Source organism: Oncorhynchus mykiss, unplaced genomic scaffold (assembly GCF_013265735.2).
Source record: "Oncorhynchus mykiss isolate Arlee unplaced genomic scaffold, USDA_OmykA_1.1 un_scaffold_140, whole genome shotgun sequence".
NCBI lineage: Eukaryota > Metazoa > Chordata > Actinopteri > Salmoniformes > Salmonidae > Oncorhynchus > Oncorhynchus mykiss.
In genome coordinates, this window is record NW_023493664.1 from 1,026,245 (window position 1) to 1,052,174 (window position 25,930).

The 25,930-nt window shown below is 47.4% G+C and overlaps 1 protein-coding gene and 1 long non-coding RNA gene across 2 annotated transcripts; one reads left to right on the forward strand and one right to left on the reverse strand.

Annotated features, from left to right (window-relative positions):
• Positions 1 to 116: 116 nt before the first annotated feature.
• LOC118947121 lies at positions 117 to 1,214 on the forward strand. Its single transcript, XR_005041778.1, has 2 exons — positions 117 to 212; positions 245 to 1,214. It is a non-coding gene; the product is annotated as an uncharacterized LOC118947121 (long non-coding RNA).
• Positions 501 to 21,935, reverse strand: LOC110518374 (cleavage and polyadenylation specificity factor subunit 4-like). The gene is made up of 9 exons (XM_036972326.1): positions 21,346 to 21,935; positions 21,174 to 21,302; positions 20,952 to 21,002; positions 20,085 to 20,237; positions 17,599 to 17,694; positions 16,631 to 16,724; positions 2,774 to 2,846; positions 2,320 to 2,514; positions 501 to 1,868 (listed from the first exon to the last, which is right to left on the reverse strand). Exons 2-9 carry the CDS (start codon positions 21,274 to 21,276, stop codon positions 1,800 to 1,802), a joined length of 834 nt encoding a protein of 277 aa, XP_036828221.1. The 5' UTR covers positions 21,277 to 21,302; positions 21,346 to 21,935; the 3' UTR covers positions 501 to 1,799.
• Positions 21,936 to 25,930: the final 3,995 nt, after the last annotated feature.

Here is a 25,930-nt window from a genome sequence, read left to right on the forward strand (position 1 = left end):
AAAGGAAAACATATTTGTCCAGTTCGTGGTGAGTGATCGCTGTTCTGATGTCCAGAAGGTATTTGTGGTCATAAGTGACAATAGCCGCAACATTATGTACAATTATTTTTTAAATAACCAAAACAGGTTTATTGTATTTTACAGACCAGGAGGAACAGGTTTATTGTATTTTACAGACTAGACCAGGAGGAACAAGAGACTGACGAGAACAGGTTTATTGTATTTTACAGACCAGGAAGAACAGGTTTATTGTATTTTACAGACTAGACCAGGAGGAACAAGAGACTGACCTGAACAGGTTTATTGTATTTTACAGACTAGACCAGGAGGAACAGGTTTATTGTATTTTACAGACTAGACCAGGAGGAACAGGTTTATTGTATTTTACAGACCAGGAGGAACAGGTTTATTGTATTTTACAGACCAGGAGGAACAGGTTTATTGTATTTTACAGACTAGACCAGGAGGAACAAGAGACTGACGAGAACAGGTTTATTGTATTTTACAGACCAGGAGGAACAGGTTTATTGTATTTTACAGACTAGACCAGGAGGAACAGGTTTATTGTATTTTACAGACCAGGAGGAACAGGTTTATTGTATTTTACAGACTAGACCAGGAGGAACAAGAGACTGACCTGAACAGGTTTATTGTATTTTTAGAAAACTATAACATACTGAAATTGTGTGTAATCTACAAAAGGCAACACAGATCGGTCAGACCAGATCTCCCCACCACCTCCTCCTCCTCCTCCGGGGGGAAAAAGCTGTGAAAGGATCCAACACAGCATCATCACAGCTCAAGAGTCCTATTTCAATTCATTGAAGGTTGAGTCTGAAGCCAGTAAAATGGAGTATTCAGGATGAACAACAGGTCAGACCCTGGGTTAGAATGTATACTAGTCTCTTCACTCACATACAAGAAGAAGGTCTGGAGATCGGATATCGTTCCAATATGTTGATCGAAACCTGGGTCGAATCGTTAAACAACATTTGAGTCCATGGATGAACCCAAATCAAGGCTTCAGATAAACCACGGTTGGCTAGGTTACACACTTCCTCTACCCTCCCTGAAGCAATCTGACAGAATTGTATGGATAGAAGTACCAATCACAGCTTGGGTCCCAAAAGTGTCTCGGGGTTAAAGGTTAATCCAACGGAAGGATTTGATCAAAGCGTCAGAAGCACTGTCCGATCTAGAAACAGGTCTGTCTGTCCGTTCTAGAAACAGGTCTGTCTGTCCGATCTAGAAACAGGTCTGTCTGTCCGTTCTAGAAACAGGTCTGTCTGTCCGTTCTAGAAACAGGTATGTCTGTCCGTTCTAGAAACAGGTCTGTCTGTCCGTTCTAGAAACATGTCTGTCTGTCCGTTCTAGAAACAGGTCTGTCTGTCCGATCTAGAAACAGGTCTGTCTGCCAGTTCTAGAAACAGGTCTGTCTGCCAGTTCTAGAAACAGGTCTGTCTGTCCGTTCTAGAAACAGGTCTGTCTGTCCGTTCTAGAAACAGGTCTGTCTGTCCGATCTAGAAACAGGTCTGTCTGTCCTATCTAGAAACAGGTCTGTCTGTCCGATCTAGAAACAGGTCTGTCTGTCCGTTCTAGAAACAGGTCTGTCGGTCCGATCTAGAAACAGGTCTGTCGGTCCGATCTAGAAACAGGTCTGTCTGTCCGTTCTAGAAACAGGTCTGTCTGTCCAGAGGTCCAGGGTTCCTGACGACTTAGCATCTCAATCTACAGACGCTGTGCTCTGCTCTCCGCTGTCTTCCAGCTGAACTGAGTCCATCCACGGGGTTGTGAGAGAGTTACTGTCCACTGAGGAAGGCCAGGTGTCCTTTGGTGCATTTATTGGCATAGTGGCCCTTCTCACCACACTACAGACACAGAGAGAGAGAGAGAGACACACAGAGAGAGAGAGAGAGAGAGACACAGAGAGAGACACAGAGAGAGACACAGAGAGAGACACAGAGAGAGACACAGAGAGAGAGAGAGAGACACACAGAGAGAGAGAGACAGAGACAGAGACAGAGAGAGAAGAGAGAGACAGAGACAGAGAGACACAGAGAGAGACAGAGACAGAGAGACACAGAGAGAGACAGAGAGAGAGAGACAAGTGTTACTCACAGAGATGGAGGCTGGTTGTCCACAATGAGGCTTTTAAAAGGCAATTTCAGAATGAAATCTACAGCTTTTACTGTGAATGTGGGAACATTGCATTGTGGACCAACAAATAGATTAAATCTCAACCTGACACAAACACAGGTCTATTGATATTAAAACAGGTTGGGGTCTCTGTGTGTGTGTGTGTGTGTGTGGTCTGTTTACCTTGTAGCAGGTGACCTGGTCTAGTGGGCGTGGACCCCTGTTCCCTCCTCCCATGTTGTTGTGGTGCTGATGCATGCTGGGACCAGAGGAGTACGGCTGGCGTTGATGGTGTTGATGCTGGTGAGGACCTGCACCTCCCCCAGGATTGGTCAGCTGGATGAGTGACAGGGACGACCGGCCAAGCGAAGGCAACGGCTTGGACGAGGACAGGTAGAGAGGAAAGAAATATAAATGAAGTTGAATATAAAGAGCGAAGTGCAGTGTGTGTGTGAGAGAGAGACGGGGAGAGAGAGAGAGACAGAGAGAGAGACGGGCGAGACAGAGAGAGGGGGAGAGAGAGAGAGACGGGCGAGAGAGAGAGAGACGGGCGAGAGGGAGAGAGAGAGAGGGAGAGACGGGGCGAAAGAGAGAGAGAGAGGGAGACGGGGAGAGAGCGACTGTGTGTGTGTTCTACCTTCTGGTGACCCAGTATCTGTGCTGGTAGAGGAGGCTGTTCTGTGGCTCCCATCGGCAGCTCAAACCGCGGGCTGCAGAAAACACACTCATTATTCTGGACTCATTTCATCTCACCACCTGACCCAGAGGGCTCTGAGAGGACTCAGAATCAGAGAGGATTATGGTTACTGTAGTATTACCTCCTCCTGGATTCAGAGAGGATATAAATATGACCAAGACTCAGGATGGAGGGGCGTGACCTCAAATTCTAATCTGGAACTCAAAGCCAGTTCCACTGATATTCACCAGGCAGGGTAACCGTTGAATACCTCTACAGTATCCCAGACCAGGCAGGGTAACAGTTGAATACCTCTGCAGTATCCCAGACCAGGCAGGGTAACAGTTGAATACCTCTGCAGTATCCCAGGACAGGCAGGGTAACAGTTGAATACCTCTACAGCACATATGTCAGAGTCAAGGCCCGCGGGCCACATCCGGCCCGCAAGAAGGTTTTTTACGGCCCCTGGGATGATCTTGATTTATTATTAGAACCGGCCCGCAGCAAGCCGGCAGCCCGCAGATCTTTTACACGCACCAATACTACATTTCCCACAATGCAAAGGTGACGCACCGAGCAGTAGGCTGCTTCATTTCAATATTTATTGGCACAGCAGTCGTCAGCATCACAGTAAAATTAACTTTCAGATACCCATCAAAAATGGCAAAACGGAAGGTGGATACTGAGAACCGGGGGTTTCAAACAAGGTGGGAGTCGGAGTATATGTTCACGAAGGTAGCTGGAAAACCTGTGTGTCTTCTGTGTGGAGAAAGTGTGGCGGTACTGAAAGAGTATAATCTGAGACGACATTATGAAACGAAACACGCGGACAAAAACAAGAATATGGACATGGAACAAAGGCTACAAAAGGCAGAGGAATTAAAACGAGGCCTCAAATCTCGACAGGCTCTGTTCAAAAAAGCCAAATCACAAGGCCAGGCTGCTGTCAAGGCCAGTTTTATTTTGGCAGAAGAGATCGCTAAATCAGCCCGGCCATTTACGGAGGGGGATTTCATCAAAAACTGCATGATTAAAGTTTGTGACGAAGTTTGCCCAGAAAAAAGGCAACTCTTTTTAAATGTGAGTCTGAGCAGAAACACCATTGCCGAGAGAGTAGACCAGTTGTCCATCAATCTAAAAGAGCAGCTTGTGAAAAAGGGAAAAGATTTTATTGCATATTCCTTGGCTGTGGATGAGAGCACCGACATTTCTGACATTGCCCAGTTGTCAATTTTCATCCGCGGAGTGGACTCCAACCTAAGCGTGACAGAGGAGTTTTTGGCTTTACGTCCTATGCATGGCACAACTACGGGGCATGATTTGTATGAAGAGGTGTCAAGATGTGTAAATGAGATGGAGCTGCCTTGGGAAAAACTCGTGGGTTTGACAACCGACGGAGCACCTGCGATGTGTGGACACAGGAGCGGACTGGTGGCGAAGATACGGGAAAAGATGCAAGAGGAAAACGCGACAGGTGAGCTGACAGCTTATCATTGTATCATACACCAGGAAGCGTTGTGCGGTAAAGCCTTGAAAATGGAGCATGTAATGAGCATCATCACGCGCACAGTTAACTTTATCAGAGCCAAAGGTTTGAATCACCGCCAGTTCAAGGCATTTCTGACGGAGTTAGAAACGGAGCATGGTGATTTGCCTTATCACACAGAGGTGCGATGGCTAAGCCAGGGAAAGGTGCTTCAAAGATGTTTCGAGCTTCGTGAGGAGATTTGTCTGTTCTTGGACAGCAAAGGGAAAGACACAACACAACTCCGAGACGAAATGTTTCTGTGTGAAATGGCTTTTCTGTGTGACATTACGAGTCATCTGAATGCAATAAACTTGCAGCTGCAGGGTCGGGATCGTGTCATCTCTGATATGTACAGTACAGTGAAGGCATTTCAAACCAAACTGACTCTGTGGGAGACGCAGATGCGGAAAGAAAATTTGAGCCACTTTCCCAGCTGCCAGACCATGAAAGAGAAGCTCTCTACCAGTGCGTTCCCGAGCACACAGTTGGCTGATAAAATAGGTATGCTTGCCGCTGACTTTCGACGCCGATTTGCTGACTTTGAAGCACAAAAAAGCAGGTTGGAACTGCTCGGTAACCCATTTGCTGTTGACGTGGAAAGCTCACCACCAAACCTCCAAATGGAGTTGATTGACCTCCAATGCAATGATGCACTGAGGGCAAAATATGCGGCAGTGGGTGCTGCGGAGTTCGCCCGTTTCCTCCCCGGCACAATGCCCCAGCTGCGCATCCAGGCTGCTCAAACGTTGTCTATGTTTGGCAGCACATACCTGTGTGAACAACTGTTTTCTTTGATGAACCTGAACAAAACATCACACAGAAGTCGACTTACTGCTGAACACCTCCACTCAATTCTGAGGATTTCTTCAGCTCAGAGCCTTACCCCGAACATTGATGAACTTGTGGAAAAGATGGGACACCACCAAGTATCACCCTCAACCTCAAACAAGTGAACATTACTGTGCAATCACATATTTAGAGTTTTTACTCAGTTCAAGTTTAAAAGTTAAAATTTAATATTTGTTTTCACTGCATGTTACTTCTCCTTAAACAAAGTGTTGTTTTTGATTAATAGATTTTTGCACTTTATTTTTTTGTATTTCAATCCAATTATATTTTAAAAATATTTCAGTTGAGTGGATGATAGAAAATTGCTATTATTGTTTTTTCTTTGAAGTAAATTTAGCCCACTTTTGCTAAAATAGAAAATATAGTCTACTGATGGTGCCTTGAATACCGGTTTCTTTCATTTAATGTTCATGTTATGGGGATATTTATATAAAGGAAATTTGTCTTTTGTGTCTGTTGAAAATTAAAGATTACTGACAGAGCCATAAGAAAATATTGCTTTATTTATCTGATCATATTGTAATATATTTGTTAGGTTTTCAGTAGGTTCAATTAGTTTCACTAGACTATATGCGTCATTTAAAATTTTTTCAATGAACATTCGAACAGTCCGGCCCTCGTCTTGTAGCTGATTTTTTTATTTGGCCCTCCGTCCATTTGACTTTGACACCCCTGCTCTACAGTATCCCAGGACAGGCAGGGTAACAGTTGAATACCTCTACAGTATCCCAGACCAGGCAGGGTAACCGTTGAATACCTCTACAGTATCCCAGACCAGGCAGGGTAACAGTTGAATACCTCTGCAGTATCCCAGACCAGGCAGGGTAACAGTTGAATACCTCTACAGTATCCCAGACCAGGCAGGGTAACAGTTGAATACCTCTACAGTATCCCAGACCAGGCAGGGTAACCGTTGAATACCTCTGCAGTATCCCAGTATCCCAGACCAGGCAGGGTAACAGTTGAATACCTCTACAGTATCCCAGACCAGGCAGGGTAACAGTTGAATACCTCTGCAGTATCCCAGGACAGTCAGGGTAACAGTTGAATACCTCTGCAGTATCCCAGACCAGGCAGGGTAACAGTTGAATACCTCTACAGTATCCCAGACCAGGCAGGGTAACAGTTGAATACCTCTGCAGTATCCCAGACCAGGCAGGGTAACAGTTGAATACCTCTGCAGTATCCCAGACCAGGCAGGGTAACAGTTGAATACCTCTGCAGTATCCCAGACCAGGCAGGGTAACAGTTGAATACCTCTGCAGTATCCCAGACCAGGCAGGGTAACAGTTGAATACCTCTACAGTATCCCAGACCAGGCAGGGTAACAGTTGAATACCTCTGCAGTATCCCAGACCAGGCAGGGTAACAGTTGAATACCTCTGCAGTATCCCAGGACAGGCAGGGTAACAGTTGAATACCTCTGCAGTATCCCAGACCAGGCAGGGTAACAGTTGAATACCTCTACAGTATCCCAGACCAGGCAGGGTAACAGTTGAATACCTCTGCAGTATCACAGACCAGGCAGGGTAACAGTTGAATACCTCTGCAGTATCCCAGACCAGGCAGGGTAACAGTTGAATACCTCTACAGTATCCCAGACGAGGCAGGGTAACAGTTGAATACCTCTGCAGTATCCCAGGACAGGCAGGGTAACAGTTGAATACCTCTACAGTATCCCAGACCAGGCAGGGTAACAGTTGAATACCTCTACAGTATCCCAGACCAGGCAGGGTAACAGTTGAATACCTCTGCAGTATCCCAGACCAGGCAGGGTAACAGTTGAATACCTCTGCAGTATCCCAGACCAGGCAGGGTAACAGTTGAATACCTCTGCAGTATCCCAGACCAGGCAGGGTAACAGTTGAATACCTCTACAGTATCCCAGACCAGGCAGGGTAACAGTTGAATACCTCTGCAGTATCCCAGACCAGGCAGGGTAACAGTTGAATACCTCTACAGTATCCCAGACCAGGCAGGGTAACAGTTGAATACCTCTGCAGTATCCCAGACCAGGCAGGGTAACAGTTGAATACCTCTACAGTATCCCAGACCAGGCAGGGTAACAGTTGAATACCTCTACAGTATCCCAGACCAGGCAGGGTAACAGTTGAATACCTCTGCAGTATCCCAGACCAGGCAGGGTAACAGTTGAATACCTCTACAGTATCCCAGACCAGGCAGGGCAACAGTTGAATACCTCTACAGTATCCCAGACCACGCAGGGTAACAGTTGAATAACTCTACAGTATCCCAGACCAGGCAGGGTAACAGTTGAATACCTCTGCAGTATCCCAGACCAGGCAGGGTAACAGTTGAATACCTCTGCAGTATCCCAGACCAGGCAGGGTAACAGTTGAATACCTCTGCAGTATCCCAGACCAGGCAGGGTAACAGTTGAATACCTCTACAGTATCCCAGACCAGGCAGGGTAACAGTTGAATACCTCTACAGTATCCCAGACCAGGCAGGGTAACAGTTGAATACCTCTGCAGTATCCCAGACCAGGCAGGGTAACAGTTGAATACCTCTGCAGTATCCCAGACCAGGCAGGGTAACAGTTGAATACCTCTACAGTATCCCAGACCAGGCAGGGTAACAGTTGAATACCTCTGCAGTATCCCAGACCAGGCAGGGTAACAGTTGAATACCTCTACAGTATCCCAGACCAGGCAGGGCAACAGTTGAATACCTCTACAGTATCCCAGACCACGCAGGGTAACAGTTGAATAACTCTACAGTATCCCAGACCAGGCAGGGTAACAGTTGAATACCTCTGCAGTATCCCAGACCAGGCAGGGTAACAGTTGAATACCTCTGCAGTATCCCAGACCAGGCAGGGTAACAGTTGAATACCTCTGCAGTATCCCAGACCAGGCAGGGTAACAGTTGAATACCTCTACAGTATCCCAGACCAGGCAGGGTAACAGTTGAATACCTCTGCAGTATCCCAGACCAGGCAGGGTAACAGTTGAATACCTCTACAGTATCCCAGACCAGGCAGGGTAACAGTTGAATACCTCTACAGTATCCCAGACCAGGCAGGGTAACAGTTGAATACCTCTGCAGTATCCCAGACCAGGCAGGGTAACAGTTGAATACCTCTACAGTATCCCAGACCAGGCAGGGTAACAGTTGAATACCTCTGCAGTATCCCAGACCAGGCAGGGTAACAGTTGAATACCTCTACAGTATCCCAGACCAGGCAGGGTAACAGTTGAATACCTCTACAGTATCCCAGACCAGGCAGGGTAACAGTTGAATACCTCTACAGTATCCCAGACCAGGCAGGGTAACAGTTGAATACCTCTACAGTATCCCAGACCAGGCAGGGCAACAGTTGAATACCTCTACAGTATCCCAGACCATGCAGGGTAACAGTTGAATAACTCTACAGTATCCCAGACCAGGCAGGGTAACAGTTGAATACCTCTGCAGTATCCCAGACCAGGCAGGGTAACAGTTGAATACCTCTGCAGTATCCCAGACCAGGCAGGGTAACAGTTGAATACCTCTGCAGTATCCCAGACCAGGCAGGGTAACAGTTGAATACCTCTACAGTATCCCAGACCAGGCAGGGTAACAGTTGAATACCTCTGCAGTATCCCAGACCAGGCAGGGTAACAGTTGAATACCTCTACAGTATCCCAGACCAGGCAGGGTAACAGTTGAATACCTCTACAGTATCCCAGTATCCCAGACCAGGCAGGGTAACAGTTGAATACCTCTACAGTATCCCAGACCAGGCAGGGTAACAGTTGAATACCTCTACAGTATCCCAGACCAGGCAGGGTAACAGTTGAATACCTCTACAGTATCCCAGACCAGGCAGGGTAACAGTTGAATACCTCTACAGTATCCCAGACCAGGCAGGGTAACAGTTGAATACCTCTACAGTATCCCAGACCAGGCAGGGTAACAGTTGAATACCTCTGCAGTATCCCAGACCAGGCAGGGTAACAGTTGAATACCTCTACAGTATCCCAGACCAGGCAGGGTAACAGTTGAATACCTCTGCAGTATCCCAGACCAGGCAGGGTAACAGTTGAATACCTCTACAGTATCCCAGACCAGGCAGGGTAACAGTTGAATACCTCTGCAGTATCCCAGACCAGGCAGGGTAACAGTTGAATACCTCTACAGTATCCCAGACCAGGCAGGGTAACAGTTGAATACCTCTACAGTATCCCAGACCAGGCAGGGTAACAGTTGAATACCTCTACAGTATCCCAGACCAGGCAGGGTAACAGTTGAATACCTCTACAGTATCCCAGACCAGGCAGGGTAACAGTTGAATACCTCTGCAGTATCCCAGACCAGGCAGGGTAACAGTTGAATACCTCTACAGTATCCCAGACCAGGCAGGGTAACAGTTGAATACCTCTGCAGTATCCCAGACCAGGCAGGGTAACAGTTGAATACCTCTGCAGTATCCCAGACCAGGCAGGGTAACAGTTGAATACCTCTACAGTATCCCAGACCAGGCAGGGTAACAGTTGAATACCTCTACAGTATCCCAGACCAGGCAGGGTAACAGTTGAATACCTCTACAGTATCCCAGACCAGGCAGGGTAACAGTTGAATACCTCTGCAGTATCCCAGACCAGGCAGGGTAACAGTTGAATACCTCTACAGTATCCCAGACCAGGCAGGGTAACAGTTGAATACCTCTGCAGTATCCCAGACCAGGCAGGGTAACAGTTGAATACCTCTGCAGTATCCCAGACCAGGCAGGGTAACAGTTGAATACCTCTACAGTATACCAGACCAGGCAGGGTAACAGTTGAATACCTCTACAGTATCCCAGACCAGGCAGGGTAACAGTTGAATACCTCTGCAGTATCCCAGACCAGGCAGGGTAACAGTTGAATACCTCTACAGTATCCCAGACCAGGCAGGGTAACAGTTGAATACCTCTACAGTATCCCAGACCAGGCAGGGTAACAGTTGAATACCTCTACAGTATCCCAGACCAGGCAGGGCAACAGTTGAATACCTCTACAGTATCCCAGACCATGCAGGGTAACAGTTGAATAACTCTACAGTATCCCAGACCAGGCAGGGTAACAGTTGAATACCTCTGCAGTATCCCAGACCAGGCAGGGTAACAGTTGAATACCTCTGCAGTATCCCAGACCAGGCAGGGTAACAGTTGAATACCTCTGCAGTATCCCAGACCAGGCAGGGTAACAGTTGAATACCTCTACAGTATCCCAGACCAGGCAGGGTAACAGTTGAATACCTCTGCAGTATCCCAGACCAGGCAGGGTAACAGTTGAATACCTCTACAGTATCCCAGACCAGGCAGGGTAACAGTTGAATACCTCTACAGTATCCCAGTATCCCAGACCAGGCAGGGTAACAGTTGAATACCTCTACAGTATCCCAGACCAGGCAGGGTAACAGTTGAATACCTCTACAGTATCCCAGACCAGGCAGGGTAACAGTTGAATACCTCTACAGTATCCCAGACCAGGCAGGGTAACAGTTGAATACCTCTACAGTATCCCAGACCAGGCAGGGTAACAGTTGAATACCTCTACAGTATCCCAGACCAGGCAGGGTAACAGTTGAATACCTCTGCAGTATCCCAGACCAGGCAGGGTAACAGTTGAATACCTCTACAGTATCCCAGACCAGGCAGGGTAACAGTTGAATACCTCTGCAGTATCCCAGACCAGGCAGGGTAACAGTTGAATACCTCTACAGTATCCCAGACCAGGCAGGGTAACAGTTGAATACCTCTGCAGTATCCCAGACCAGGCAGGGTAACAGTTGAATACCTCTACAGTATCCCAGACCAGGCAGGGTAACAGTTGAATACCTCTACAGTATCCCAGACCAGGCAGGGTAACAGTTGAATACCTCTACAGTATCCCAGACCAGGCAGGGTAACAGTTGAATACCTCTACAGTATCCCAGACCAGGCAGGGTAACAGTTGAATACCTCTGCAGTATCCCAGACCAGGCAGGGTAACAGTTGAATACCTCTACAGTATCCCAGACCAGGCAGGGTAACAGTTGAATACCTCTGCAGTATCCCAGACCAGGCAGGGTAACAGTTGAATACCTCTGCAGTATCCCAGACCAGGCAGGGTAACAGTTGAATACCTCTACAGTATCCCAGACCAGGCAGGGTAACAGTTGAATACCTCTACAGTATCCCAGACCAGGCAGGGTAACAGTTGAATACCTCTACAGTATCCCAGACCAGGCAGGGTAACAGTTGAATACCTCTGCAGTATCCCAGACCAGGCAGGGTAACAGTTGAATACCTCTACAGTATCCCAGACCAGGCAGGGTAACAGTTGAATACCTCTGCAGTATCCCAGACCAGGCAGGGTAACAGTTGAATACCTCTGCAGTATCCCAGACCAGGCAGGGTAACAGTTGAATACCTCTACAGTATACCAGACCAGGCAGGGTAACAGTTGAATACCTCTACAGTATCCCAGACCAGGCAGGGTAACAGTTGAATACCTCTGCAGTATCCCAGACCAGGCAGGGTAACAGTTGAATACCTCTACAGTATCCCAGACCAGGCAGGGTAACAGTTGAATACCTCTACAGTATCCCAGACCAGGCAGGGTAACAGTTGAATACCTCTGCAGTATCCCAGACCAGGCAGGGTAACAGTTGAATACCTCTACAGTATCCCAGACCAGGCAGGGTAACAGTTGAATACCTCTGCAGTATCCCAGACCAGGCAGGGTAACAGTTGAATACCTCTACAGTATCCCAGACCAGGCAGGGTAACAGTTGAATACCTCTACAGTATCCCAGACCAGGCAGGGTAACAGTTGAATACCTCTACAGTATCCCAGACCAGGCAGGGTAACAGTTGAATACCTCTACAGTATCCCAGACCAGGCAGGGCAACAGTTGAATACCTCTACAGTATCCCAGACCATGCAGGGTAACAGTTGAATAACTCTACAGTATCCCAGACCAGGCAGGGTAACAGTTGAATACCTCTGCAGTATCCCAGACCAGGCAGGGTAACAGTTGAATACCTCTGCAGTATCCCAGACCAGGCAGGGTAACAGTTGAATACCTCTGCAGTATCCCAGACCAGGCAGGGTAACAGTTGAATACCTCTACAGTATCCCAGACCAGGCAGGGTAACAGTTGAATACCTCTGCAGTATCCCAGACCAGGCAGGGTAACAGTTGAATACCTCTACAGTATCCCAGACCAGGCAGGGTAACAGTTGAATACCTCTACAGTATCCCAGTATCCCAGACCAGGCAGGGTAACAGTTGAATACCTCTACAGTATCCCAGACCAGGCAGGGTAACAGTTGAATACCTCTACAGTATCCCAGACCAGGCAGGGTAACAGTTGAATACCTCTACAGTATCCCAGACCAGGCAGGGTAACAGTTGAATACCTCTACAGTATCCCAGACCAGGCAGGGTAACAGTTGAATACCTCTACAGTATCCCAGACCAGGCAGGGTAACAGTTGAATACCTCTGCAGTATCCCAGACCAGGCAGGGTAACAGTTGAATACCTCTACAGTATCCCAGACCAGGCAGGGTAACAGTTGAATACCTCTGCAGTATCCCAGACCAGGCAGGGTAACAGTTGAATACCTCTACAGTATCCCAGACCAGGCAGGGTAACAGTTGAATACCTCTGCAGTATCCCAGACCAGGCAGGGTAACAGTTGAATACCTCTACAGTATCCCAGACCAGGCAGGGTAACAGTTGAATACCTCTACAGTATCCCAGACCAGGCAGGGTAACAGTTGAATACCTCTACAGTATCCCAGACCAGGCAGGGTAACAGTTGAATACCTCTACAGTATCCCAGACCAGGCAGGGTAACAGTTGAATACCTCTGCAGTATCCCAGACCAGGCAGGGTAACAGTTGAATACCTCTACAGTATCCCAGACCAGGCAGGGTAACAGTTGAATACCTCTGCAGTATCCCAGACCAGGCAGGGTAACAGTTGAATACCTCTGCAGTATCCCAGACCAGGCAGGGTAACAGTTGAATACCTCTACAGTATCCCAGACCAGGCAGGGTAACAGTTGAATACCTCTACAGTATCCCAGACCAGGCAGGGTAACAGTTGAATACCTCTGCAGTATCCCAGACCAGGCAGGGTAACAGTTGAATACCTCTACAGTATCCCAGACCAGGCAGGGTAACAGTTGAATACCTCTACAGTATCCCAGACCAGGCAGGGTAACAGTTGAATACCTCTGCAGTATCCCAGACCAGGCAGGGTAACAGTTGAATACCTCTACAGTATCCCAGACCAGGCAGGGTAACAGTTGAATACCTCTACAGTATCCCAGACCAGGCAGGGTAACAGTTGAATACCTCTGCAGTATCCCAGACCAGGCAGGGTAACAGTTGAATACCTCTGCAGTATCCCAGACCAGGCAGGGTAACAGTTGAATACCTCTACAGTATCCCAGACCAGACAGGGTAACAGTTGAATACCTCTACAGTATCCCAGACCAGGCAGGGTAACAGTTGAATACCTCTACAGTATCCCAGACCAGGCAGGGTAACAGTTGAATACCTCTACAGTATCCCAGACCAGGCAGGGTAACAGTTGAATACCTCTACAGTATCCCAGACCAGGCAGGGTAACAGTTGAATACCTCTACAGTATCCCAGACCAGGCAGGGTAACAGTTGAATACCTCTACAGTATACCAGACCAGGCAGGGTAACAGTTGAATACCTCTACAGTATCCCAGACCAGGCAGGGTAACAGTTGAATACCTCTACAGTATACCAGACCAGGCAGGGTAACAGTTGAATACCTCTACAGTATCCCAGACCAGGCAGGGTAACAGTTGAATACCTCTACAGTATCCCAGACCAGGCAGGGTAACAGTTGAATACCTCTACAGTATCCCAGACCAGGCAGGGTAACAGTTGAATACCTCCACAGTATCCCAGACCAGGCAGGGTAACAGTTGAATACCTCTACAGTATCCCAGACCAGGCAGGGTAACAGTTGAATACCTCTACAGTATCCCAGACCAGGCAGGGTAACAGTTGAATACCTCTGCAGTAGCCCAGACCACGCAGGGTAACAGTTGAATACCTCTGCAGTATCCCAGACCACGCAGGGTAACAGTTGAATACCTCTGCAGTATCCCAGACCACGCAGGGTAACAGTTGAATACCTCTGCAGTATCCCAGACCACGCAGGGTAACAGTTGAATACCTCTGCAGTATCCCAGACCAGGCAGGGTAACAGTTGAATACCTCTGCAGTATCCCAGACCAGGCAGGGTAACAGTTGAATACCTCTACAGTATCCCAGACCAGGCAGGGTAACAGTTGAATACCTCTGCAGTATCCCAGTATCCCAGACCAGGCAGGGTAACAGTTACCTCTGCAGTATACCAGACCAGGCAGGGTAACAGTTACCTCTGCAGTATACCAGACCAGGCAGGGTAACAGTTGAATACCTCTGCAGTATCCCAGTATCCCAGACCAGGCAGGGTAACAGTTGAATACCTCTGCAGTATACCAGACCAGGCAGGGTAACAGTTGAATACCTCTACAGTATCCCAGACCAGGCAGGGTAACAGTTGAATACCTCTACAGTATCCCAGACCAGGCAGGGTAACAGTTGAATACCTCTACAGTATCCCAGACCAGGCAGGGTAACAGTTGAATACCTCTACAGTATCCCAGACCAGGCAGGGTAACAGTTGAATACCTCTACAGTATCCCAGACCAGGCAGGGTAACAGTTGAATACCTCTACAGTATCCCAGACCAGGCAGGGTAACAGTTGAATACCTCTGCAGTATCCCAGACCAGGCAGGGTAACAGTTGAATACCTCTACAGTATCCCAGACCAGGCAGGGTAACAGTTGAATACCTCTGCAGTATCCCAGACCAGGCAGGGTAACAGTTGAATACCTCTGCAGTATCCCAGACCAGGCAGGGTAACAGTTGAATACCTCTACAGTATCCCAGACCAGGCAGGGTAACAGTTGAATACCTCTACAGTATCCCAGACCAGGCAGGGTAACAGTTGAATACCTCTACAGTATCCCAGACCAGGCAGGGTAACAGTTGAATACCTCTGCAGTATCCCAGACCAGGCAGGGTAACAGTTGAATACCTCTACAGTATCCCAGACCAGGCAGGGTAACAGTTGAATACCTCTGCAGTATCCCAGACCAGGCAGGGTAACAGTTGAATACCTCTGCAGTATCCCAGACCAGGCAGGGTAACAGTTGAATACCTCTACAGTATACCAGACCAGGCAGGGTAACAGTTGAATACCTCTACAGTATCCCAGACCAGGCAGGGTAACAGTTGAATACCTCTGCAGTATCCCAGACCAGGCAGGGTAACAGTTGAATACCTCTACAGTATCCCAGACCAGGCAGGGTAACAGTTGAATACCTCTACAGTATCCCAGACCAGGCAGGGTAACAGTTGAATACCTCTGCAGTATCCCAGACCAGGCAGGGTAACAGTTGAATACCTCTACAGTATCCCAGACCAGGCAGGGTAACAGTTGAATACCTCTGCAGTATCCCAGACCAGGCAGGGTAACAGTTGAATACCTCTACAGTATCCCAGACCAGGCAGGGTAACAGTTGAATACCTCTACAGTATCCCAGACCAGGCAGGGTAACAGTTGAATACCTCTACAGTATCCCAGACCAGGCAGGGTAACAGTTGAATACCTCTACAGTATCCCAGACCAGGCAGGGCAACAGTTGAATACCTCTACAGTATCCCAGACCATGCAGGGTAACAGTTGAATAACTCTACAGTATCCCAGACCATGCAGGGTAACAGTTGAATAACTCTACAGTATCCCAGACCATGCAGGGTAACAGTTGAATAACTCTACAGTATCCCAGACCAGGCAGGGTAACAGTTGAATACCTCTACAGTATCCCAGACCAGGCAGGGTAACAGTTGAATACCTCTACAGTATCCCAGACCAGGCAGGGTAACAGTTGAATACCTCCACAGTATCCCAGACCAGGCAGGGTAACAGTTGAATACCTCTGCAGTATCCCAGACCAGGCAGGGTAACAGTTGAATACCTCTACAGTATCCCAGACCAGGCAGGGTAACAGTTGAATACCTCTACAGTATCCCAGACCAGGCAGGGTAACAGTTGAATACCTCTGCAGTATCCCAGACCAGGCAGGGTAACAGTTGAATACCTCTACAGTATCCCAGACCAGGCAGGGTAACAGTTGAATACCTCTACAGTATCCCAGACCAGGCAGGGTAACAGTTGAATACCTCTACAGTATCCCAGACCAGGCAGGGTAACAGTTGAATACCTCTACAGTATCCCAGACCAGGCAGGGTAACAGTTGAATACCTCTACAGTATCCCAGACCAGGCAGGGTAACAGTTGAATAACTCTACAGTAGAGATTATAAAAGGTGAATATTAAACAGGTTGAATAAGAGAATAAACTAAACTCACTGCATGAATTTACAGGACCGGCCCTCTGGACAGAAACCAACCAAGTAGTTCATACAGATTACTCTTCTGGTGTGGCGATGTCTACAGTCTGGACCTGTGGAGGAGGGAGAGAGAGAGAGAGAGGGGAGAGAGGAGAGAGAGGGAGGGAGAGAGAGAGGAGGGAGAGAGAGAGAGGGGAGAGAGAGAGAGAGGAGGGAGAGAGAGAGAGAGGAGGGAGAGAGAGAGGGGAGGGAGGGAGAGAGGAGGGAGAGAGAGAGAGAGGAGGGAGAGAGAGAGAGAGGAGGGAGAGAGAGAGAGAGAGAGGGGAGAGAGAGAGGGGAGGGAGAGAGAGAGGAGGGAGAGAGAGAGGAGGGAGAGAGAGAGAGAGGGGAGGGAGGGAGAGAGGGAGAGAGAGAGAGAGGGGAGGGAGGGAGAGAGGGAGGGAGAGAGAGAGGGGGGAGAGAGAGAGGGGAGGGAGAGAGAGAGGAGGGAGAGAGAGAGGAGGGAGAGAGAGAGAGAGGGGAGGGAGGGAGAGAGGGAGAGAGAGAGAGAGGGGAGGGAGGGAGAGAGGGAGGGAGAGAGAGAGGAGGGAGAGAGAGAGAGAGGAGGGAGAGAGAGAGGGGAGGGAGGGAGAGAGGAGGGAGAGAGAGAGGAGGGAGAGAGAGAGAGAGGAGGGAGAGAGAGAGAGAGGAGGGAGAGAGAGAGAGAGAGAGGGGAGAGAGAGAGGGGAGGGAGAGAGAGAGGAGGGAGAGAGAGAGGAGGGAGAGAGAGAGAGAGGAGGGAGAGAGAGAGAGAGGAGGGAGAGAGAGAGAGAGAGGGGAGGGAGGGAGAGAGGGAGGAGATTCAACATGTAGAATCATCAGGAAGTGAACAGGAAATGACAGTTGATGTTCTGAGGAAGAAGAGACACCTGCTGCTATGAACCATCGGTTGGTTTAGTCTCTTAGTGCTGGAGCAGTGTGAGAGAGAGAGAGAGAGAGAGGACGTACCATGTTTGCAGAAGCCTCTGTCATACCAGGGACAGTCTTTGATCTTAGACTCTGGGTCGATGTGGAGGAACGGACACTCCTTGTTACTGCACTCTCCTAGACACACAGAGACACGCACAGTTAGCAGATACAGATGGAGGGGGGCACCAGTAGACAGTTAGCCGATACAGATGGAGGGGGGCACCAGTAGACAGTTAGCAGATACAGATGGAGGGGGGCACCAGTAGACAGTTAGCAGATACAGATGGAGGGGCACCAGTAGACAGTTAGCAGATACAGATGGAGGGGCACCAGTAGACAGTTAGCAGATACAGATGGAGGGGCACCAGTAGACAGTTAGCCGATACAGATGGGGGGGCACTGCAGTAGACAGTTAGCAGATACAGATGGAGGGGCACCAGTAGACAGTTAGCAGATACAGATGGAGGGGCACCAGTAGACAGTTAGCAGATACAGATGGAGGGGCACCAGTAGACAGTTAGCAGATGGAGGGGCACCAGTAGACAGTTAGCAGATACAGATGGAGGGGCACCAGTAGACAGTTAGCAGATACAGATGGAGGGGCACCAGTAGACAGTTAGCAGATACAGATGGAGGGGCACCAGTAGACAGTTAGCAGATACAGATGGAGGGGGGCACCAGTAGACAGTTAGCCGATACAGATGGAGGGGGGCACCAGTAGACAGTTAGCAGATACAGATGGGGGGGACACTGCAGTAGACAGTTAGCAGATACAGATGGGGGGGACACTGCAGTAGACAGTTAGCAGATACAGATGGGGGGGCACTGCAGTAGACAGTTAGCAGATACAGATGGGGGGGACACTGCAGTAGACAGTTAGCAGATACAGATGGGGGGGACACTGCAGTAGACAGTTAGCAGATACAGATGGGGGGGCACTGCAGTAGACAGTTAGCCGATACAGATGGGGGGGCACTGCAGTAGACAGTTAGCCGATACAGATGGGGGGGCACTGTGTTGTCTCTGTTGTCATGATGTGTGTTATTGTCTGAGGTCTCTTTATGTAGTGTTGTCTCTCTTGTTGTGATGTGTGTTGTTGTCTGAGGTCTCTCTTTATGTAGTGTTGTCTCTCTTGTTGTGATGTGTGTTGTTGTCTGAGGTCTCTCTTTATGTAGTGTTGTCTCTCTTGTTGTGATGTGTGTTGTTGTCTGAGGTCTCTCTTTATGTAGTGTTGTCTCTCTTGTTGTGATGTGTGTTGTTGTCTGAGGTCTCTCTTTATGTAGTGTTGTCTCTCTTGTTGTGATGTGTGTTGTTGTCTGAGGTCTCTCTTTATGTAGTGTTGTCTCTCTTGTTGTGATGTGTGTTGTTGTCTTAGATCTCTTTATGTAGTGTTGTGTTGTCTCTCTTGTTGTGATGTGTGTTGTTGTCTGAGGTCTCTTTATGTAGTGTTGTCTCTCTTGTTGTGATGTGTGTTGTTGTCTGAGGTCTCTATGTAGTGTTGTGTTGTCTCTCTTTATGTAGTGTTGTCTCTCTTGTTGTGATGTGTGTTGTTGTCTTAGGTCTCTCTTTATGTAGTGGTGTCTCTCTTGTTGTGATGTGTGTTGTTGTCTTAGGTCTCTTTATGTAGTGTTGTCTCTCTTGTTGTGATGTGTGTTGTTGTCTGAGGTCTCTTTATGTAGTGTTGTCTCTTGTTGTGATGTGTGTTGTTGTCTGAGGTCTCTTTATGTAGTGTTGTCTCTCTTGTTGTGATGTGTGTTGTTGTCTGAGGTCTCTCTTTATGTAGTGTTGTCTCTCTTGTCGTGATGTGTGTTGTTGTCTGAGGTCTCTCTTTATGTAGTGTTGTGTCTCTTGTTGTGATGTGTGTTGTTGTCTGAGGTCTCTCTTTATGTAGTGTTGTCTCTCTTGTTGTGATGTGTGTTGTTGTCTGAGGTCTCTCTTTATGTAGTGTTGTCTCTCTTGTTGTGATGTGTGTTGTTGTCTGAGGTCTCTTTATGTAGTGTTGTCTCTCTTGTCGTGATGTGTGTTGTTGTCTGAGGTCTCTTTATGTAGTGTTGTCTCTCTTGTTGTGATGTGTGTTGTTGTCTGAGGTCTCTTTATGTAGTGTTGTCTCTCTTGTTGTGATGTGTGTTGTTGTCTGAGGTCTCTCTTTATGTAGTGTTGTCTCTCTTGTTGTGATGTGTGTTGTTGTCTTAGGTCTCTCTTTATGTAGTGTTGTCTCTCTTGTTGTGATGTGTGTTGTTGTCTTAGGTCTCTCTTTATGTAGTGTTGTCTCTCTTGTTGTGATGTGTGTTGTTGTCTGAGGTCTCTTTATGTAGTGGTGTCTCTCTTGTTGTGATGTGTGTTGTTGTCTGAGGTCTCTTTATGTAGTGTTGTCTCTCTTGTCTCTGTTGTTTTGTCCTATAATTGATTTGTATGTTTAATCCCAGGCCCCGTCCCCGCAGGAGGCCGTCATTGTAAAATAAGAATTTGTTCTTAACGGACTTGCCTGGTTCAATAAAAGGTGAAATAAACCCCCAGCGACATACCGAACTTGGAGTAGAAGTAACACTCGGGCATCTTGGTCATGTCGTACTCGTGCAGGAACTCACACTGGTCTCCCTTCTTACAGAGTCCTCTGAGCCAGTGTTTACACACCACCGTCTTCTCCCCACTGATGTGACGGAACGGACACATCCCACCTGCAGCAACACACACACAGGGTCAGTTCCTATCCACACACACACAGGGTCAGTCCCTATCCACACACACTGGGTCAGTTCCTATCCACACACACACTGGGTCAGTTCCTATCCACACACACTGGGTCAGTCCTTATCCACACACACACACTGGGTCAATGTCCCTATCCACACACACACACACACTGGGTCAGTCCCTATCCACACACACACTGGGTCAGTTCCTATCCACACACACACTGGGTCAGTTCCTATCCACACACACACTGGGTCAGTTCCTATCCACACACACACACTGGGTCAGTTCCTATACACACACACACACTGGGTCAGTTCCTATCCACACAAACACTGGGTCAGTTCCTATACACACACACTGGGTCAGTCCCTATCCACACACACACTGGGTCAGTTCCTATCCACACACACACTGGGTCAGTTCCTATCCACACACACACTGGGTCAGTCCCTATCCACACACACACACTGGGTCAGTTCCTATCCACAAACACTGGGTCAGTTCCTATCCACACACACTGGGTCAGTTCCTATCCACAAACACTGGGTCAGTTCCTATCCACACACACACTAGTCAATTCATTAAATACATGTACAGATCAATTTATACACACATCCCCCAGCAGACACACACACACTTGTAGAGGAGGCTGTAGTAGTCACATAGAGAGAACTCATCACCGATAATACTCTCACCTTTGAGACAGGCAGCTCTCATGAAGAACTCACACACAGCAGCCCCGGACTCTGCACAGACACAGGAAGTTACAATACAAAACCATACATAATCCTCAAACTCTGCAAAAACACCTAACAATAAAACCAGTTAAGAAGTTAGCTAGCTAGCCAAGTTAGCTTAGCTACCATGCTAAAACTACAACAGTACCTAGCTAACGTTAGTAAGTAGCGACTACTTACTGTCCATCCCGGGGAAAGGGAGAGGCTGAGCCCCCAGCTGCTGCTCCACAGCTATCTCTAGATCAAACTTGATGTGGTCCACGGTGGCTAACAGGTCCTGCATGATGGCAGGTCTCACTACGCTCCGACCAGACAGAAACAAGCTAGCTTAGCAGTCTAACCCCGCTCCGACCAGACAGAAACAAGCTAGCTTAGCCTAGCCTAGCAGTCTAACCCCGCTCCGACCAGACAGAAACAAGCTAGTTTAGCCTAGCCTAGCAGTCTAACCCCGCTCCGACCAGACAGAAACAAGCTAGCTTAGCCTAGCCTAGCAGTCTAACCCCGCTCCGACCAGACAGAAACAAGCTAGCTTAGCCTAGCCTAGCAGTCTAACCCCGCTCCGACCAGACAGAAACAAGCTAGCTTAGCCTAGCCTAGCAGTCTAACCCCGCTCCGACCAGACAGAAACAAGCTAGTTTAGCCTAGCCTAGCAGTCTAACCCCGCTCCGACCAGACAGAAACAAGCTAGTTTAGCCTAGCCTAGCTTAGCTGTCTAACGGCAGTTAGCAATCAGCTAATCTGTGAAATCTCGCTTTTAGTAGCTGATATATCAACCATAAAAATGCGTGGGAGCTAGATTGCTTTGTCTAGCTAATTGTATATAGTTTTAATATGTAGCAATCAACAGTGGGAAAAGTTAGATTAACTAAGACAAGTCCCGTTTGTCTTGTTGATCTGCCATCTTGTTTCTCCTGCCTCCAGAAGGCGGGCAGGTTGAACTCTAACCTTTTACCTGGAGGGGGGTTAAAAGGCCGACTAATCGATCTCTGAGAGAGTCTGGATGTGAATTTGCCAGAAGATGCCGACCCTATAATTACGCTTGTTTACACAGAACTGCACTGGGGTCAGACTGCAACCATGGTTACATTAAGATCCCCATTGAGCTAGTGTGAGATATGGGCTGGAAAAGGGTAACGCAATGGGATAAGCCACCATACTCCAAATGCAGTTAACCCACTGTTCCTAGGCCGTCATTGAAAATAAGAATTTGTTCTTTAACTGACTTGCCTAGTTAAATAAAGGTTAAACAAATATATATATTTAAAAAATTCACACTGCTTGTTTTCTAGGAAAACTGCCATTTTTATCCTCATGCGGTAGCCACCGCAGCCATTTTGAAATGTGTCAGCCAATCAGCTCTTTTGTTGTTCAAAACAAACATGTCATTTCATGATGGCTGGTGTGAATACTGCTAGTTAGCATGAGGACGAAAAGGGACGTTTTTTTCTGAGGGGGGGAATCTTCTCGGTGGAGCAGTGAGGATGAAGGTAACATTTGGAGTGCAGTGGCATATCCCATCCCTGTATCGAGGTTCGTTTTTCAACCTGTATCTCACGCTGGCGCCACGTAAAATTGACTGGATGTATGTAAACAGTGTTCTCATACTGTGATGGACATTGTCCCAACCCGTCTATTGACCTATCACAGTAGAGGCTGAGCGTGGTTTAGACTTGCTCAGCCTATCGCAGGTGCTCAGGCGGGTCCCCGCCTCTTGGCGCTTCTTGGAGTCCTCCCTCCGTCGATGTATAGATTCTTACTGTTCTGGTATCACCCCCTAGTTATAACAGTTGCTCAGTTCCTGCTATTGTGTTGTTCAGTATTTTTCCATCTCAGTTAAACCTCGTGATGACCACCCCTCCCTATACCGGATTAACCACAACTTTGTAAGATACAGCAAGTCACACCATGTGCTCAATATTGTTACATACAAACACAAGGACAAAGCATCTGCTGGGCTGTTATCTACAGTTTTGCAACATGCAGGTCACACCATGTTACTCAGTTCTTGTCACACACAAACAGGCAAGTAGATGTAGCAAGCAGTTGTTTAATCTCATGATGATGCTCAAGTGCACAAATGCAGATACTCCACACAGCCAACATCAGATCATATTTAATCATATATATATGGTAATGGCTATAATGTAAAATACCGGATCCCACAATACTGCGGTATCTGTTAACCAGCCTAGTTCCAGGGTGCGCATGATTTACATCCTGGGGTAGCCCGTTTCACCCAGGAAGGGATCTTTTTTTTTATTGTCAGGGATTAGATCTTTAGTGAGTGTATGTCAGAGAACACATGATGAAATGGGCACAGACAACAGCACAAAGGGCAAGAAGGTAGAAACAACAATACATCACACAAAGCAGAAACAGCTGCCAGTAAGAATGTCCATGATTGAGTCTTTGAATGAAGAGATGGAAATAAAACTGTCCAGTTTAAGTGTCCATGATTGAGTCTGAATGAAAAGATGGAGATAAAACTGTCAGTAACAATGTCCAAGATTGAGTCTTTGAATGAAGAGATGGAGATAAAACTGTCCAGTTGAGTGTTTAAATGTCCTTTATCAAGTAAAATCACTACCTACTCTCTCGGGTATGGACCCTCCCCCCCCTAACTCCTCTCTGTCTTCTACACTGAAATTCTCCTCTCTAACTCCTGTCTGTCTTCTACACTGAAATCCTCCTCTCTAACTCTTCTCTGTCTTCTACACTGAAATTCTCCTCTCTAACTCCTGTCTGTCTTCTACACTGAAATCCTCCTCTCTAACTCCTCTCTGTCTTCTACACTGAAATCCTCCTCTCTAACTCCTCTCTGTCTTCTACACTGAAATCCTCCTCTCTGTCTTCTACACTGAAATCCTTCTCTCTAACTCCTCTCTGTCTTCTACACTGAAATCCTCCTCTCTCTTCTACACTGAAATCCTTCTCTCTGTCTTCTACACTGAAATCCTCCTCTCTGTCTTCTACACTGAAATCCTTCTCTCTAACTCCTCTCTGTCTTCTACACTGAAATCCTTCTCTCTAACTCCTCTCTGTCTTCTACACTGAAATCCTCCTCTCTATCTCCTCTCTGTCTTCTACACTGAAATCCTTCTCTCTAACTCTTCTCTGTCTTCTACACTGAAATCCTCCTCTCTGTCTTCTACACTGAAATCCTCCTCTCTGTATTCTACACTGAAATCCTCCTGTCCTCTGTCTTCTACACTGAAAATCCTCCTCTCTAACTCCTGTCTGTCTTCTACACTGAAATCCTCCTCTCTAACTCCTCTCTGTCTTCTACACTGAAATCCTCCTCTCTAACTCCTGTCTGTCTTCTACACTGAAATCCTCCTCTCTAACTCCTGTCTGTCTTCTACACTGAACTCCTCCTCTCTAACTCCTGTCTGTCTTCTACACTGAAATCCTCCTCTCTAACTCCTGTCTGTCTTCTACACTGAACTCCTCCTCTCTAACTCCTGTCTGTCTTCTACACTGAAATCCTCCTCTCTAACTTCAGTCTGTCTTCAACACTGAAATCCTCCTCTCTAACTTCTACACTGAAATCCTCCTCTCTAACTCCTGTCTGTCTTCTACACTGAAATCCTCCTCTCTAACTCCTCTCTGTCTTCTACACTGAAATCCTCCTCTCTAACTCCTGTCTGTCTTCTACACTGAAATCCTCCTCTCTAACTCCTGTCTGTCTTCTACACTGAACTCCTCCTCTCTAACTCCTGTCTGTCTTCAACACTGAAATCCTCCTCTCTAACTTCAGTCTGTCTTCAACACTGAAATCCTCCTCTCTAACTTCTAAACTGAAATCCTCCTGTTCTCTGTCTTCTACACTGAAATCCTCCTCTCTAACTCGTCTCTGTCTTCTACACTGAAATCCTCCTATCTAACTCCTCCCTGTCTTCTACACTGAAATCCTCCTCTCTAACTCATCTCTGTCTTCTATACTGAACTCCTCCTCTCTAACTCCTGTCTGTCTTCTACACTGAAACGACTGGACAGGAGAAAACAGAATACACCACTTTTACATCCCGTTTTCAGATGTCTAGGATGGAGAAGAGAAGGGGATGGAAGAGGAGGCCAGAAGAGGGGCGGGACCCAGGGTTCCAGAGCATCAAATTCCTGATGCATTGTGGGTATATTGACTGTGACTGTGATGTAAAGATAAATAATGAGTAGTTATTTATGATACAGCCTTCTGTCAGAAAAATAACCAAATAAATAAATGGACCCGTCTAACCTGTTGATGGTATTATATCAGTCAAATATATGATTTAACTACACTGAACAAAAATATAAACGCAACATGCAACAATTTCAAAGATTTTACTAAGTTACAGTTCATATATGGAAATCAATGCCTTAGGCCCTAATCTATGGATTTCACATGACTGAGAATACAGATATGCATCTGTCGGTCACAGACACACATTAAAAAGAAAGGTAGGGGTGTGGATCAGAAAACCAGTCAGTATCTGGTGTGACCACAATTGCCTTCACGTTGCATGACATCTCCTTTGCATACAGTTGATCAGGCTGTTGATTGGGGCCCGGGAAATGTTATCCAACTCCTCTTCAATGGCTGTGAGAGGTTGCTGGATATTGGCGGGAACTGGAACATGCTGTCGTACAAGTCGATCAAGAGCATCCGAACACTCCCCCCCCCCCCCCCCCCGAGCTCCTAGTTGTTTTGAACGCACTGAAGTCGGAGATTTCCGAGTTCCCGGTTGTTTTGAACGCACTGAACTCTGAGATTTCCGAGTTCCCGGTTGTTTTGAATGCACTGAAGTTGGAGTTTCCCGAGTTCCCAGTTGTTTTGAACGAACTGAAGTTCCGACTTCCCAGTTGTTTTGAACGCACTGAAGTCAGAGATTTCCAAGTTCCCAGTTGTTTTGAACGCGGCAAAAGCCTTAATTGAATGAAATAGAATTGAGTGACGTACA

What these genes read in the sequence shown, in the direction of transcription:
- LOC110518374 (XM_036972326.1), bottom strand. Translation starts at nt 21,276, where the DNA reads ATGCAGGACCTGTTAGCCACCGTGGACCACATCAAGTTTGATCTAGAG. An exon ending in CCCTTTCCCCGGGATGGACA is followed by an intron (nt 21,003 to 21,173) that starts GTAAGTAGTCGC and finishes GTGTCTGTGCAG; the next exon opens with AGTCCGGGGCTGCTGTGTGT. An exon ending in ACCAGGTCACCTGCTACAAG is followed by an intron (nt 1,869 to 2,319) that starts GTAAACAGACCA and finishes CTGTGTCTGTAG; the next exon opens with TGTGGTGAGAAGGGCCACTA.